The sequence below is a fragment of the Anoplopoma fimbria genome, chromosome 23 (assembly GCF_027596085.1).
Source record: "Anoplopoma fimbria isolate UVic2021 breed Golden Eagle Sablefish chromosome 23, Afim_UVic_2022, whole genome shotgun sequence".
Taxonomy (NCBI): domain Eukaryota; kingdom Metazoa; phylum Chordata; class Actinopteri; order Perciformes; family Anoplopomatidae; genus Anoplopoma; species Anoplopoma fimbria.
The window spans coordinates 16,809,816-16,826,479 of record NC_072471.1 but is presented as its reverse complement, the minus strand read 5'-3'; the positions used below and the strand labels follow the sequence as shown (position 1 = coordinate 16,826,479).

Sequence of the window (16,664 nt, the reverse complement as noted above, 5' to 3'; positions counted from 1 at the left end):
GCTCCTGGATTTTTTATTTTTTGAGTTTTGGGGGGGGGGGGGGGGGGGGGGGTTCCAACCAAACGGAAAGAAGATGATCAAGTGACTATATTCCAAGTGTATGACCGTAGCTTCTAGTGATGTCCGACACATGCTGTCTATAGGCATTTTAACCCCTAAATACCCAAACCCTCCCCCTGCCGAGGACTATCCACTGCATGTACGATGCTCGGGACAGCTGGGCTCTCACGTCGTCGTCGTCCCCCCCTCCCATCAACCCGACCGCGTAGTCGTCACCATGGTGACAGCCCGGCAAGCCACGTGTCTGTATATAGTGAATGTTGAGTATTTGCAAGTACTTTTCTGCATTATGTTAATTTGTCTGTATATGTTTTTTTTGAATCAGTTTGATTTCTCTCAAATCCAGTGTGTTTAGTGGAAGTTTTCTTTCAGGTTGCCAGATTTGCAGTCGGGCCCTCCTGTGCAAGTGTGTAATATTTTTTGGAATGTTCCATGCTTGTGGACTCTGTAGTCATCCTAAAGGTTTTTTTGTTTTTTTCTATGTCATATATCGCTGGGTTTGTTATACCACTGGATGTACAAATTGTAAAGCAAAGACACTAGAGAACTACGGCAGACGCCAACTCCTTTTTTTGTTTTCTAAAAGCTGAAATGTGATCATGCAATAGTTTAAAGGGTAGAGGGGAGGTTCTATTAAAATGGAGGCCTCCAGAACTTTTGGGCCTCGTGTTTGCATCATCATCATAGTCATCAGGGGACAGTTATGTCGTTGTTCCATGTCGTCCCCCCATCTTTGATAACCAACCACTGATCATGATGTCATTTCTGCCCTGCAAAGACACAAGGCCGCCAGTGATTGCGTGCTTTAAAGGTCAAAGGTCGTGACTTGATTTCATATCAGTAACTAACCACTTGTGTTATAATATTGCCTTTTAAGTGACAGGAGGTAAAAAAAGAAAAAAAGGAGCGCTCCTGTTTTTTTTGTTTTTTTTCTAGGGCAGAACTCATCCAGGATATGAATTCAAAGCCGTATCAGTCCTCACTAGTTCTTCCAGCAGCCTGAAAAGTTTCTGTTCTGTTCTGTCTCCCCTCTCCCCTTCGCCATGTGGGATAATAAAATATATACAAAAAACACAAAAAAAGATAAAGCACATAATCATCTCCAGTGCCTCTCTGCCCACCTTCAGACATCACTGTAACTCCGCTTCAGATGTAAACATATGGGCATGGTTCAGTTTTAATGGCTTTAATAATAAAATACAGTCAAATGTGAACAAGCGGGTTTGGGTTTGTTAATGATTTTTATTTGTATCATGAGCACAGACTTTAACATAAAAGCACACGAGGGAGGAAAGACGAGGGCCGGTGGGCGTTCATGTCGGACGGAGGAATGTAGAGCAGCATGTCATCACTGAGCGTGAACCAGAGTGCCGGCTCCTTGGCCATAACCAAAGCCTTTGGGCCCAAAGTTCTTGGCGTAACACGCTGTGGAGGGAGAGAGAGGAAAGATAAACATTAACAAGCTGCAGATGACTGCATCCTTACATGATCGACTAAAAACAGTCATTTAAAAACTGTTTAAGTGTTGTTAGGGGATGCAAGAAAAATGATTTCATGTTGCTGACAAGGGTCACCATTAAGAGAGTTGTGTAGTACCGTGTTATTCTAAGTGTGTGTGTGTGTGTGTGTGTGTGTGTGTGTGTGTGTGTGTGTGTGTGTGTGTGTGTGTGTGTGTGTGTGTGTGTGTGTGTGTGTGTGTGTGTGTGTGTGTGTGTGTGTGTGTGTGTGTGTGTGTGTGTGTGTGTGTGTGTGTGTGTGTGTGTGTGCGTGCGTGTGTGCGTGTGTGTATCCCAGAGCTGATAAAATGTCTTCTGGCCTAAAGTGAAAATTCAACACTTTTTTTATGTGGATGTCCAATCAGTGTTGATGGTAAATGGAGTCAACTGAAGCAATTCATTCCTCAGTGCTATATTGACACAGAGAGCTGAGTTCTCCTCGTGCCTGCAGTGCCTTCATGTACCAGGATGCATTGTGCGGGAGGTTCTGACGTCCAGAGGGTCCAAGCAAGGCCAGATCCTCTCGAGCTCTCGCCAGCGCATTTCTTCAGCTCCAAAAATACGGCTATCATTCGAGTCAGCCAAAACAACTAAAAATGTCCATAACATCCTCTGCACTCATATCGTAGGATGCCATTTCCAGAGTTATCCAGAGAACAAATAGAACAAGGCAGTTCTGTTTCTGTTCTTTCTTGCAGCATCTAGAGCACTCTGGCTATTCAGAAGTAGAGAATGAAAAAAGTGTAATCTGGAACAGCAGCCTGTGTTTCTTGCTTGCCTCCAACTTCTTCACTGTCAAGTCAAATGACGGGGCTGGAAGCAGGAAGAACATCAGAAGTTTTTGGCAGCAAACTCGGCTTTCTGGGTCAGTAGAGCTCACACTGAGGACCATCAACACTGATCGGACATCCACATTACAAGGTGATGAATTTTCCCTTTTATCTTGTTAAAGTGTTTTTTCTTTGTGTATCTGGCTAAGTTAAATGTTTACATATGTGAATTTTGCTGATCATCCACATAACTTTTTTTTACAAATAATTAACTAAACAGTATTGTGGGGTTTCCATCAAAGATGATGGATAGAACAAACCTGCTTCTATTCTTCTAGACATGCAAACTGTCCAGTTTAAACACAGACTGGTAAAATAACAGATCTGTCTTTGCTCCTAAGATAAATTCCAGACACACAGCATTATTTGAGCATCCTAGATGTACACCGTTTAGTTTGTACTGAGATGAGCCACAGCTGGTTTTATTGCGTCTAATTAAGACATCTCCTTCATTTTCCTGTTACACGGAACTCCAGCAGTTTTGACCACCTTCAACCTGGGTACATCTGCCAGAATAGAAAACACCTGTTTGTGTGTGTGTTTGTGTGTTTTAACAGGGCAGCGAACACTCCGAGCTGTTTACCTCACATCAACATGCAAAGTCTAAAACGAGCTCACCACTCAGGTTGTGGTTGGAACAATGAGGTGCAGTATTTCTGACTTGTTCTTTATATTCTCTGAACACCACTCCTGGTTTGTTTTAAACTAAAAGTTAACAAAGTGGAACATCTCCATCCTGCTGTTGTTCACATGCGTGTTCGCCAAGTTTTCCTGATTAAGAGTAACAAAGTCCAGCTGCTGCTCGGTCAGAGTTTGGGATGTCTCTAAACCACAGACTGATAGCAGCAGAGTCTGGCCTGTTTGGGTTTAGAGCTGAGATGCAACATTCCTCCTTATCAGTACAAGGTTTCATCATCACCCTGAGCAAACATCCATCTGCTGGCGTCTGTGTGCACGTGTTCATGTCTGCTTCTATGTCTTCTGTTTAACCAAACCCCCCCTTCTCATTGTGCTGATGAGGAGGGAGAACTCACGGTGGAGGTCACACTGCACGTGTCTCTGCCCCCAGTAAGCAGCTCTGTTAGCTTGAAAAGGCCAGTGGGATCCAAAAAATACAGGCACACCAAATGTTCTGTTGACGTTGATGAGACTGTCAATATTTTGGTGGTAAAACAAGCAAATTCTTTAAAGGCATAATGAGTAGGATTTCCTAAAAAACAATGTTTGGACCCCCCCAAAATTACCTTAATCTTAATTATCACTTTTGACTCACTAGACGTTTGTGGCAGTGGATTTTCTTATTTTGCTGTGTTCGGGACTCCTATAAAAACGTGGCGATCAGGTGCCCCATCGAAGCAGGCTTCAACATGAAAAAGATGTAAAAATGGCGACATAGCGGCAAAAACAACGGGGCTGGCTTTCATAAACTGGCGGGCACCCTAACGCCAGAAACGCACTCCGAGAGTCCTGTGACAGAATTTCTGCTACACCAGCATGGTGATGACATGCTCACAGCGACAATGCCAACATGCTGAAGTTTATCAGGTCTAAATCTTTCATGTCTAGAAAGTTTGAGTTTGAGTGAAATTAAGTCTATTGTGTCAGTGATCACACAGTAAAATATACCCATAATAATCTTTCATGGATGTTTTAGTGAGAAATTCCATTGTTGCTGATCATGGTGGATAACGCAAATGTTATGTCACCTTGTCTTTTTCCTGGCTCTCTGTGAGGGCTTAGTTATGACAGTAATCCATCAGAAATTCTACAGAAACAATCTGTTGCTGTAAATGAAACGTTACACATAGAAGTTGCATCTCAGATGTTTTTATCTCACATTTGCAGTAGATCTCCCCTTCTTTCTCAGTCTGAGTGGTCGACTCCAGGCTCTTTCCACATTTAGCACAGCGGAAGCAGTTCTTGTGCCACGGCTATGAGGAGAAAGGGAGAAGTTTAATTGTGCTGAGCATTTTAGTGCTGTTAAAGTCTGTCGTCATGCTTTTATGCTAAATCTACCTTAAATTGTAAGACCAAAAAAAACAAAGTTGCGTTAGTTATTTTAGAGCTGATAATAGCAGATGTTTCTTGCAGCATACGTCATCGTTTCCTTTATCAAGTCCCATCAAAGAATCTCACACAGAAAAATTACAGGTTATGCTTTGAGCCAATGAGTGGGGCCTCGTAGATTTTCTCCCATTAGGAAACACATTAACAGCCCGATGACATCACCTTCCATAAAACAGCTTGTGTGAATCCACATGAGATCAGCGACAGGAAACACTCTACTCTGGAGATCCTCAGAACACAAATCAACATCTACTCTGAGAGTCATTGATTTTGTTCCTCGGAACCAAACATCCTGCTGAAACATCCTCAAGAGTGTGAGCCTCGTGACTTCATCCACTGTAAGTCTGCCAGAACCCCAGTGTCCAGACAGCCCTCCAACGATTAACACCAGCTGTTAGGAAGCTCCCATCTTAACGTCATGAAATGGCTTCAATCATAAAAACAGGATTTGTGTTCTCTCATTAGAGGAGACCACGCCAAACCTCCTGCCTGTGGTTCAGCACTGTTAAAACCATGTGCGTTCAATCCAGTCAAACAAGTTTTACCCCTGTGGTTTGAGATGTAGATTTGGGTTCTGCAGAGTTCAAGGAACCAACACTGCTTGGGAGGTTTGATTCCTGTTGGAGTCGTTAGTGCTTAAACGTTATATAATCGTAGTGTGGAATACCCACCACACATTTGACCGGTCATTATAAGCCTGTTTAGTTCACATAGAAGCTTCAATTCTGTGACACAAAGTCTGTTTTTTCATTAGTGTGATCACGAAACACCAGACTAAAGTTGCAGGAGCACATCCTAAACATTCTGGGGTAAAAGATCAGATTCCCAGGGGCAGCCTACTTGTACGCTCTCGGTCAGTGTTGTCATTACAATTAATAAATCCTCGCCACAGTCATCAATTTTGCTACTTGGCTCCACTAGTGACAGCCTAATAATCGACTTGGCTCATATCCTGGCAGATGCCTGTACTCCAAAAGTAATCCAAAGTGGGTTTCTTATTCTACAAACACAACTCTCTGGCTTTGTCGGTTATATCCTACAAAACTAGAAGTCTGTAGCCATGCTAGCAGCTGGGCACGGCTGTAACCAGGCACACTGGGGACTTGAGCTAAATACAAATGTCAGCATGCTAGCAGGATCAAAAGGACATTGTTAACATGGTCCAATCTCGATGGTTTACCAGAATTTTGACAACGTGTAAATACGCCTGCAATACTCTCTGCCCGCAGACCTATTCTTACCTTAACTGTTTGAGGTCAAGGCCTAACATTAACTGTTCAAGGTCGATGTCTAACCTAGCAATATTTACCAATTTTATTTGAGCATATTAGCATGTTAACATTTTTAAATAAGCACTTCAAACAAAGTACATCTGAGCCTGATGGGACTGTCCCTTGTTTTGGTCATATTTAGTCATAAACTATAGCAATAAACTAAGATTTTGACTTGATAGTGGCTCTAGATAAAAGTCATGGGATCATAAAAGTGATTACAATTGATGTTGAGGGGAACATGAATGTAGGTACTAAATATCATGGTAACTAATTCAATAGATGTTGAGATATTTCACTCAAAAGTACTAATGTCATCCTCGGAGGACAGAGCTCTCACCTTGCCTGCGCCCATGATCTTCTCAGCTGCATAGACTGAGTCTCCACACCGGGCACATTTGTCTGAACCTCCAAACTTCTGGGCAAACTTGGAGGGGTTGGGGTTGGTGGTCGGTCTGTGGGTCTGTGTCCTAAGGGGGAAAAAAGGAGATGAAGCACATTACAAATTGTTTTCCAAAAAAACATGAATCCGAAAATCACCATCATCCAAAAGATCTAGTCACTAAACATATCAGTTTTCCTTTTTAAAAAGTAATTAGAAAAATCAATTTCTTAAGAATATCCGATTTTGAAATGAAACACATTGTGTAATAGAGTCTCCTCTTTCTTGAGAAAACATTCACTCATTTACTAATAGTGAACCAAGTATGACCCAAACATTGACATACGCAGTAATAAATACCTTCATAACTCCCTTAGTAAAGTATCAGTTAAACATTAATTCTTCATCTTTTGAGACAACTTCATAAATGATTGAAAAAAAAAAAAATGTAAAGACAAAAGCACCAGAAATAAACCCTGCAGACCCTACTCATGTACCGCTTTTCTCTCTGTCCTCATGCAGTGGTGGGAAAGTGAGCAGGGCACACCGGGGCCCCTGGAGCGGTGCTTATCGGAGGGTGACCGCCAGCCCCAGTGGCCCCTGAATGAAGCCCTTTGTGGCGGCGGACAGAGAGGAGGAAAAGCTGGTTACATAATCAACTCTTTCATAACAGTCATCACCTGACGCCTGAGGCAGGAGTAAACATTCAGGGTAGGTGGGTGTTAGTGGGCCTGTGTTCTCCTGTTTGTTTGTTTGTTGGTGCCGTCACATCATGTGTATAATGAGGACAAACAGTCAAACACTCACTTTGTCATTATGCGATACGAGAGCACAGAGAGTATAGACGTTTGGAAAGCAATAGACTCTATTAGACTATTAGACAATGTATTAAACTATTAGATTATTGCTCTGAATTTCAGACTTCAGCTTCGACTTTCCTCTTCTTGGAACTACAGCAAACCACAACAAATATGTGGTTAATGCAGTAAGAAAGATAAAACGGATGCAGGGAAGAGCAGAGGGTCTCATTTAATGTCTTTTCAAGAAACAAATTCTGCTAGCTTTTAGTTACTGGATGATGTCTCTAGCAGTGTCTCTTATTGCCATTTACCCACTCACCCAGCAGTTCCCACTGACTCATGTTCCTGCTGTTCCTTTTGTAAAGATGCTATACAAGTGGACAGCAATAAGGGGGGGGGAAGGGCGTTTTGACTGTGTCTGTATTTGACATTAGCTGATATGAATTCTATGTAAAGCATCTTTTTTTAATGTATTTATTTAAAACTATTCCAAGTTCAGCACAATGCATGTATGCTGTTTGGTGGCCAATAGCACAGTCAGAGTCAGCAGCCAGGACAAACATCATTAAGCCGCTGAACTCACTGACCTTATCAACCGCACAGCAATCACTTGTGCAATTGAGTGTGATGAATGATCCTTTATTCAGACATTTCAAGATGTCTTCTGTGTGGTAATAAATCTATAATGATTGCAAAACAGCCACATAGAAAAAAACAACAACAAAGCTCTGACAAAGCATAGACAGTCCCAAACAGGAAGACAGAAGCACAACACAACCCTGAGTAGCAGCATACACAGAGATGATGGATCCCATGATATCGCTGCATACAGCGTCACACAGCATACTCAAGCAGATAACTTTGGTTCCATGTTGGATGAGATAACCATCTTGATCATAACAATCGGCAGCCCAGCTTACTCTTCGTGTTTGATTCCCAGCCGCTCCCCTCGGTCCATGTTGAGCGTCCCGGCCCCCTGACCGTAGCCGTAGCCTTTGGGGCCGTACTTTTTCCCGTAGCACGACTTGCAGTAGATCTCCTGGTCATGAATAGCCAGACTGTTGCTGTCCAAGCCCTTCCTGCAGACCACTGGAGACGCACAGAGAGATAGGGGTTACGTTAGTGGAATGATGTCAAAGAAACACGGCATCTGTATCAGGTGATCAGGATGTCGCTGAAATGTCCGTCACTCTGCACTGCTTCCATACAACACTTAGAGGTGAAAACACCGACCGGACCTACTGTGTCGACATGGAAGCGTAGCACCCACCCATCCTATTCTCCCCCAGGTTAACACTGTTAGCTTTGTCTGCACTGCTGCCGTTGTTTGCACTGTTATCACTGTTATCACGTTAGCTGCAAGCCGCTGGCTCAGCAGTCTCCATGTTGAGAGCTGTGTGCAGGCAATAGATGCTTTGAATACCAGTGTTTGCACATTTAAGCACTTTAAGTAAGCAGAACTGGGAAAACAGAATAACCCAACCTATAAAGTAAAAGTATTAAGTAGTAGGGCCCCGTCTTTAATGTATGGTATTTTAATCCAGATTTTGATCATAACTAGTTTTTCTGATGTCAGTGCAGGATCCATTAGATCTCGACTCTACAGTGGCAATTGGGAAGATTTGTTTTTGGAAGGTTTGTACAAAGCAAAGAATGCATCGTTTGGAAAAACAAGGCATTATGGTGGCTTAAGACTGCACACTGGCTAGTGCTGGGATTAGTGGAATTCTTCAAACACTGGCCAGCACTGTGTGACCGTCTGATAACGGTTTAATATTTCACGCAACTGGCTGGGAAAAAATGCTTCCACTCACAGCTCTCTGATCTTGCAACACTTTCAAAATGAAAGATTTGGAAGTTTGTTTGAAGATTTCTGTATGTCCAAACAACTCGAGTATTTCAAGTTTCCCTCCACTACAGTGAGATCATCAATCTTCACGCGTAACTGCTGGCATAGAATATAAGCATATCAAAAAGAAGATAAAAGCCCCAGTAAGTGTACGAAGAATCATGTGAGGCTCTGTGTGACAGTTCTGTCAGAATATAGATGCCTTTCATACACAGAAATGAAAAGAGGTGAATGTCACAGAATGTCAAACTGAGAAACTGGAGAAAAGGGCAAAGGAGAGCCAAGGACACCAAGTCCCCATGCCCATCATGTCCTCAATAGGAATGTCAGACAAAGCATCCGTTGTTTGAGAACCGCTGGAGAAAATAAACCACGTTGTGGCTCATTTTGCTTTGGTCTTCTATTGATAGCAGCTAAATGAAAGTGTTTGTATAATTCTGCTCTCTTTTGCTGGAGCTTCTTGACTGGCATTTCAAGAGTGGTTCAAGAGCAGGACAATCCGCCCACCCCGCCGAACATACTGCTAATAATACAGTGTGAAATCACCAAACAGTGACCAGTAAGACAAATGTCAGTATATGCTTTCTTTGACCAGCTGTGGAGAGGTGAAACTGAGTTTACCAGTCTTTCTCCTGATCTTCCATGGCTGTCTGCAGCTTGGACCAAGGACGTAATAGAAAAAAACTAGTATTAAATAATATGTGCAGGTTGATGCAATATCTGCTCTGGGCAGGTCTTATGTTCACATAATTACTTTTAAGACTTTTGGCAAGGTCAGACAACGGCTTGAAAAATGTCTGAGCTGTCTGAGACTTTCTCTTTAACAAGTGTTTGTCTGCGTGCTAATGGAGAAACTCAGACATCTGAGACGTGAGAGTTGGCTCCCGTTTATTAACTTTCAGTGGCCTTTTCAATCCAAGAAGTTTAAATGATCCTTTCACACCGCTTCTCACAGTTTTTCTCTGTTTGTCCGACAGGTTTCCTTTTTTGGGAGTGGGGCTTGTTAATGATATACTCTACAGTCATAAGTTCTCAAATCTAAAATTGTCTTTCACTCATGCTTTACTACGTGGCAAGAACATAATATTAAAGGGGATCTTCAACTTCAAAATCAAAGCAGCAGGGGAGGCTGAGCATCCTGATTTTTAGTCCATACCATGGAGTAAGTGCAGTATCCTACACTTCCCATAATGCCACCCCATAGCCTCTTTTGGACCAACCATCCATGGTAAATGCCCATGTCTTTAAACTCCATGTCCCAATGTTGGTAATACACGCTTTATGTTAAATGAGTAATACTCCCTTCATTGGGTAAACTGATCCAGACCATGTTTATAAAAAGTAAGAAATTTAGTTGCTGGCTGAGCTTGGAAATTAACGTGAAAAATGTGGTATGCTTGAAAAATTGTTAGCCGTGACAAAAATACTTCATGTGCCAGAACAAGCACCATCCCTTGGTCTTTAAATGTGATCTTAATCCACAAATTAAGGTGTTCCAGCTGTACTTACTGCAGAGAAAACAGCATTTGTGGAAACTCTTCCCGTCGCACTGCACCTCCTCGGCGTGGTAAACCGTTCCGTGGCACGCCGAGCACTTGTTTCCTCCTCCCCAGTTCGGCATCGTTTGTGTTTCTGAGAAGAGAGATGGAGATGATATGAGAGGCTGAATAATCTGGGGCAGGGTTACTTAGTCCGTCCTCCTCCCCTCGCTCTGATGACGACTCTTTTCAGGCTTTATTCACAGAGGTGACCGTGAAATTCAGCATTCATTTCTTTTCAGCAATTCTACCTGGGATAAGTGGAGATGTGTGTAGCCATGTTCATAGCCCCGATAAGCTCTACTTGGGGCGAGAAATGCCTTGCTAAAAAGCACGCCAACTGTAGTTTTTGATGGAGAGGAGCATGTTGTTTAATCGTTGTTTGAATAACTTTGCTTCTAAAGTCAGGGAGCTCTTGTCATATTTAAAGCACAGAGCTGCTTGATCCACATGTAATAACTATATCTGCCTTGGAGAGCCTGCATTGCTGGGTTTCTAATATTGCACATAGTTGAACTGAATCCACTGCTCCAAACAAACAAAACAAAGCAAAAGAGGTCGGGCGAAACAACAGGGTGGACTAATACCCAGAGGAATGTTTCAGGTCTTTTGTTGTCTGTAGGGCCATGAAGGCAGGAGACAAACACAAACCGCAGCGAAGAAGTGTGAGCGTAAAGAAAGCAATGTTGTTACCACACAGAGCCTCCATAACATGACGCACTCATTCACTCCCTGACTCACATGTGGATCTCTGTAATTACAAACTCACTCCCATTTAAAAAATGTGTCAAGAGGGAGTTGATGAGGTTCTATAAGAGACAGATTTAACATTTCATCACCGCAAAGCAAGCCTGCTGCGATATCTCATTGGGGAAGACTAAAAATGAAAAAGCACTGTTATTCTTGATTCATTTGAAAAGAAAGCACAAAGCAGTAAAAACTATTAATCTGGTCGGTCCTCCTCCCAGCTGGAATAGAGACTGTAAAACAGGCCCGAGCATGACAGGGGATCCAAAGAACACTTACATTACCCCCAAAGTTCCCTCGGGGGGGTTGGGTGTGATGAGAAGGCAAACACACAGACAAGTCAGCTGTGTGTTTAAAGCCTTGCATGGTTCACTGGTATTAGCTAGTCTACAATTAAGCAGTTATGTATCATTATATATATATATATATATCATTCATTAATGATATTTTTAGACTTAAGTCGCCTGAGACCAATATTTGTCTGATATTCAGTGATTTCTAAACAACTTCTTTCATTCAGTATTCAGTGTTTGTACCCAGAAGATAATCTTAAACAGCTGTGAGATCATTGATAGGCATTTAAATGTTCCAAGAACCAAGACCAGTGAAACGTTATTATTGTTGAACTCTTTACATAAGGGTGATTCCCCGAATCCTCTGGAAACTCTGGGATACATTACTGCCATAATTAATGCATCTTATTGTTAATTTAACTTTTTTTTTCCTGGCATTTTTCAGTATACTGTTGTCGATATACGGTTTAACCTCTCTGACCCTTGAAAACATACTTAAACAATAGTAGCAGCTGGACCAAGTGTCAATGTGACTTTAGATGGGACTACATTCTGCTGTACTGGTTGGTACAGTGAGGTTTTGCTCTCACAAAAGTGTATTAGGTCACGTTATTAGAGGAAATAAATGACATTTCCCTTCGACTTAATATATAATATGACAACAAAATAACACAGCAGCGTTCGCATGTTATTACTGACGTCCTACCGTATTAAAAACACCCACAAGTTAAATGATATATTCATTTATGTTACCCAATAGTTCGTTGGTAATGTTTGGCTTGTTAGCTTTATAATTTGTCTTTCTGTGTTTAGAATGCTGTTAACATAATAAACATAATAATTAACATCAATGTGTCCATAGTATTGACTGAGGGAGCTGACTGACGCAGTGACAATTGGGCAACGCATAACTAAAGAGATTCACTTGGAAACTGTGGTTATTGCGACAAAGTTGTCACAGTTTGTTATACAACGTATAGAAAACACTAACTTAATCTGCTCTTAAACCCCACAACATTATATTTTCAATAGCATTAAATAAAAAAGTACAAGTTTGTCAGTAAATCGGTCTGAAATCGACATCATTGAGTTTCAGCAAAAATGTTTTAGAGTAAAAATAAAAGTTACCTTGTGTAGACTTTTAAAAGCAGGAATAGACGCTGCCTGTGTATCCAGACGACCTCCGGCTCCTCAGCAGAGACTCACACACCGACGCTGCAGTGCCACATCCTCCACATGTTTCAAGGGGCGTGAACTCATCACTGCTGCCTTCAGGTGCTGTCAGACATTATGAAGCATGCTCAACAGAGGACTATAAATCATTGCTGTTCTAATACACCTTGTAAAATAATCATGCGTATGTAATTGACTCATGACAGCTTACATGGAAGATTTTTGTTTTACAGGCGAGAATCTCAAACCATTAAAACGATGCCCTAAGTTTCATTAAAATATGCCCCGCCAAAAAAAATAATTAAATAGATTTAAAATTAGAAAATGCAGGTTGTAATTACTCATGTATCTCTCTTTTAGTATCGTTTATTATTATTTACATTATTATTATTTACTTGTGATTTTTTTTTTTTTTAGGTATTATTATTTACTTGTGATTTGTTTTTTATTTGTTTTATATGTGAATATTTGTATTTGTCTGTCTATTTGTTGAAAAATTTGAAAAGCCAATAAATATATTTCTAAAAAAAAAAAAAAATAGATTTAAAATGCATCCATGTTGCCAGAGAAACATATATACAATGGCAGCTTTAAAGGGGGTTATAAAAACAGTTCTATTTGACAGGCCATTAAACACTGACAAGCCACATTTGATGTGATTTCCCCCCAAGGATCCATATGGGCACAACATGTGAGGAGTGTTGAACTATTCTCCAGTCTACACTGTGTGAAGAGGGAACAGAAACCTATGATGAAGTTATGGTGAGTTACTCCTGTACCAAAAAGGACATTCCCTTAAAACATAAAAGCTCCAAAACTGCTCCAAACTTGAGGGTGATGGTGAAAACTCAAGAACGTGTTGTGGATTTCTGGGGGAAAAATAACTTTCCTTTTCCTCAGGATTACAGGAAGTGAAGCCGAGACCGTAGACTCATACATATAGCCTACCTATGTCTACATTTTGCCTTTCTTGGGCAGCATTGTGTATCCATGTTTAGGAAATACAGAAAATGCTTAATAAGACAACTGCTGAATAAGTCTGTCATAGCTTGCAGTTATCCTGCCCCCTGCTGGACACACAGTGTAAATGTAAATGATGGACCGTTGTTTTCCTTTGGGAAAATGTTTGTGGCACAGAGAAAAGCCCAAAAGATTGGTTAGGTTTGACATTGTAACTACATCAAACAGACTATACTGTTGCATTGACAAAACTCAATCAAATGCAGCACTGGTCCTCGTAATCACTATTCTCTCTCTCTGCAGTTCTCGAATATGACAATGCAAACAGAGTAACTGTAACACCATTTCTTTGGGCTTTTGCATTTTTGCGATTCTCTTCTGCTTTTTTATACAGAATGGGACCCAGATGCCTGAATAGAATTAAATAACACAAAACACTTTGATATAAAAGTTATGTCCATCACAGGGGAAAGAAAGAAGCCATGGTTTACATTTTAAAGCTTTAAGCCGACACTGTTAAGGGGCCACACAATGAGGGAGAAAGCATGAACTCTGCTGGTTATGACCTTTAGTTTCATGACCTTTGTCATGGCATCACTAAGTCCCACCACAGTGGAACTACATGGACAACACTGGGTGCAGACCGGCGTGATTCATTTACTTTAAGTGAATGGTTAAATCATAAAATGAGGCCCTTTTAAGGAGGGTAGGGTTATGGGTTATGATTAATTAAAGACTTTACTGACACAGAGACGCAGTAAATATGGTTCTCAGTTAAAGCAACATGTGTAACTAATCCAAGTAACCTGCTGTTAAAGTACCATCTGCAGTGAGTGGATTGCAGAGGGAGAACAGACAGCATCCTGAACTGTTGCCAACAAACATAAGACTCTGTTTGTTTTGAAAGGTCCATAACAATACAGCGCTTGACAGAGGAATATCCAATCAGCTCTGTGTTCATCCGACGTTCATTTTCAGCATTATTCTATGTAAAATGGATGATGACTAGGACAATTGTGACAATAGACAATAGCTGGAAACTACATATGAGATGGTAATTGTTGGCCATTAAATGAAGCCATATGTGCAGCTACTAGACACTGCAGGGCTATGAAAAGCATTTTCTCTCTATTGTATGTTTTTCACAATGAATAGCATTGGATATATTGACAAAGGGAATTTTTCCATCTCATTTGTTTAAGCAATAAAGTTATCCAAGACCCACATCACTCGTGTGAATACAATTGTCTCCAACGGCCAATTAACTGTATTTGATTTTTTAATCACACGCAGCTGATTGAACACAGCCAGGCTTGATTGCAGACAGCCCTGCTGAATCTGAACCTCACTAGTGTAGAACCTTTCCCCCAACAGTGAAGCAGCCACAACAATGTCCCTTCCTTTCATCAAATGATGCCTCTATCCAAAGTAGAAGTTTTATATTGGTTTAGAAAGGATTTCAAAGCCATAGATTACACAGAATCACTGAGAGAGCAGTTATGAGCAAAAGGAGAAATATCTGGACAGTAGGGAATCTTCCCAGGAGTTCTCCAAGGATATGCAGTTCTCCAAGCTTCAGCTAAGGTCAGTGTTTATGACTCCAAAACATGAAAGAGAATGAGCAAAAATGGGATTTAGGACCTGATTGTTCACTCAGGCTTCTGGGATTATGGTCAATGGACCAACAAGACAACAGGGTTTCATTTACAGGGTCCAGTTATGTCCAAGCAAACAGGGCCTGGGCACATATTTAACAAACTGCAGAATGTAAAGTTTTGACATAAGTCAAAGTTAAAAATAAAATAGTTAGATTAGGTCCTGCACAAACTAGAATTGGTTATGATTAATACATTCTCTTAGTAATTCAGGATAAGGCAGTTTTTTAGTTGAATTTGATTTGAACATTAAGGATATAATGTTTTCATTTCATTTAGGCCAATTTTCAATTATCTAATCCCTTATAAAATATAGGTTGTTGTTAATTTTATGTGTGAATTGCTGCTGGAAATATGAAGGAATTCAGGCAAAATAACTTGCAACCTTTTCACAAATATGGCAACTCGCCTTGGGCCTAATAGTGTAAGTGAGAAACAATTTCAGGGAGCAAAAACTCATCAGTAATAAAATAAAACAGCTTGAAGCAGGTAGAGCTGCAGCTGCTCTGGCCCGTGTATGGACACAAAGGCTGGAGGTGAGGATATCCCAAAGTAGAGCCACAAATAAGCTTATTACCCCAAATGTCAATCTATTCCTTTTCAAGGTGAGTCTGCTTCTCCCAGTTGATAATGCAGACGTGCTGGATTTGTAGAGGCTGAGGAAACATTACTCATCAACTCTCTCGTCTGGAGGGAATTCTAGATGTTTTGAAGAGAGACACATATTCTTGGACGCAGGACCTTTTTGTGCTGATATTTGCTGGTGTCATGTGATATCCGTAAATATTAAAAGGATGGCCTACTTATTACTTGAATTGGAATGTAGCCTGTGTTAAATTGGGAGTAAGATGGGCATTTATCTATTTCCTGCTATGGGAGTTAATGTTTAATTGTCAAAAATAAGGGAAACCAAAAAGAAAGGAAAGATGCTATTTCACATCTGTTGCATGATTGTGAGAATTATTTGGATAATACAGCTATTGTAGTAGTATTTATCATAGTTTAACTTGTTATAGTAGTAGAAACCATAGTATCATGGTGATGGGAATACCAGTGTGTATTTGAATGTGCATAGTTCTGGTTAACCCCAGGAAGTGTGTCTGCATTGTTGTTTTTGGCCACAGCAGATACTTGGCTAAACTATCTGTCTATATAAAGTTAATTGTTCCATCTGCTGAGGTTTAGTGTCATAAATGCCTCGCATGGGCCAAACATATCTATTGGCAGCTCCCTCAGCTTAGTTTAGGGGGCTGATATAAAGCTTAGATTAGATGTTTATGTCCTCGCACAGATGGTGTGTGTGTTTTAAAGTTTGTCTCAATCAGCCTGATCTGACCCAGAGATCACAATTGATGTGTTGAATGCGTTTCTCCCCAATGGAATTTTTATTTATTATAAATAATTTAACCTCAGGGTACTGATGCGTTTTTTATTTGCATCGTAAATTTGAAATTCAACCAAGCTTCTGCTTTTTCGCACCGACATTTGAGGAGTGAATAATTTAGTGTAATAATGCATATTACAAATGTGTATTTACTGCGTA

The 16,664-nt window shown here is 40.8% G+C and overlaps 1 protein-coding gene across 1 annotated transcript; it reads right to left on the bottom strand.

Moving 5' to 3' along the window:
* Positions 1-39: 39 nt before the first annotated feature.
* On the bottom strand, positions 40-12,554 carry csrp2 (cysteine and glycine-rich protein 2). Its single transcript, XM_054624369.1, has 6 exons — positions 12,462-12,554; positions 10,265-10,387; positions 7,827-7,995; positions 6,065-6,194; positions 4,224-4,317; positions 40-1,485 (listed from the first exon to the last, which is right to left on the bottom strand). Exons 2-6 carry the CDS (start codon positions 10,374-10,376, stop codon positions 1,409-1,411), a joined length of 582 nt encoding a protein of 193 aa, XP_054480344.1. The 5' UTR covers positions 10,377-10,387; positions 12,462-12,554; the 3' UTR covers positions 40-1,408.
* Positions 12,555-16,664: the final 4,110 nt, after the last annotated feature.

Bases quoted from the DNA above. Each gene is read 5' to 3' on its own strand.
- csrp2 (XM_054624369.1), bottom strand. From the start codon at position 10,376: ATGCCGAACTGGGGAGGAGGAAACAAGTGCTCGGCGTGCCACGGAACG. The intron at 6,195-7,826 runs GTAAGCTGGGCT...TTTCCCCCTTAG, and splicing joins CTGGGAATCAAACACGAAGA to GACACAGACCCACAGACCGA. The intron at 1,486-4,223 runs GTGAGATAAAAA...CTCCCTCCACAG, and splicing joins AGGGGAGATCTACTGCAAAT to CGTGTTACGCCAAGAACTTT.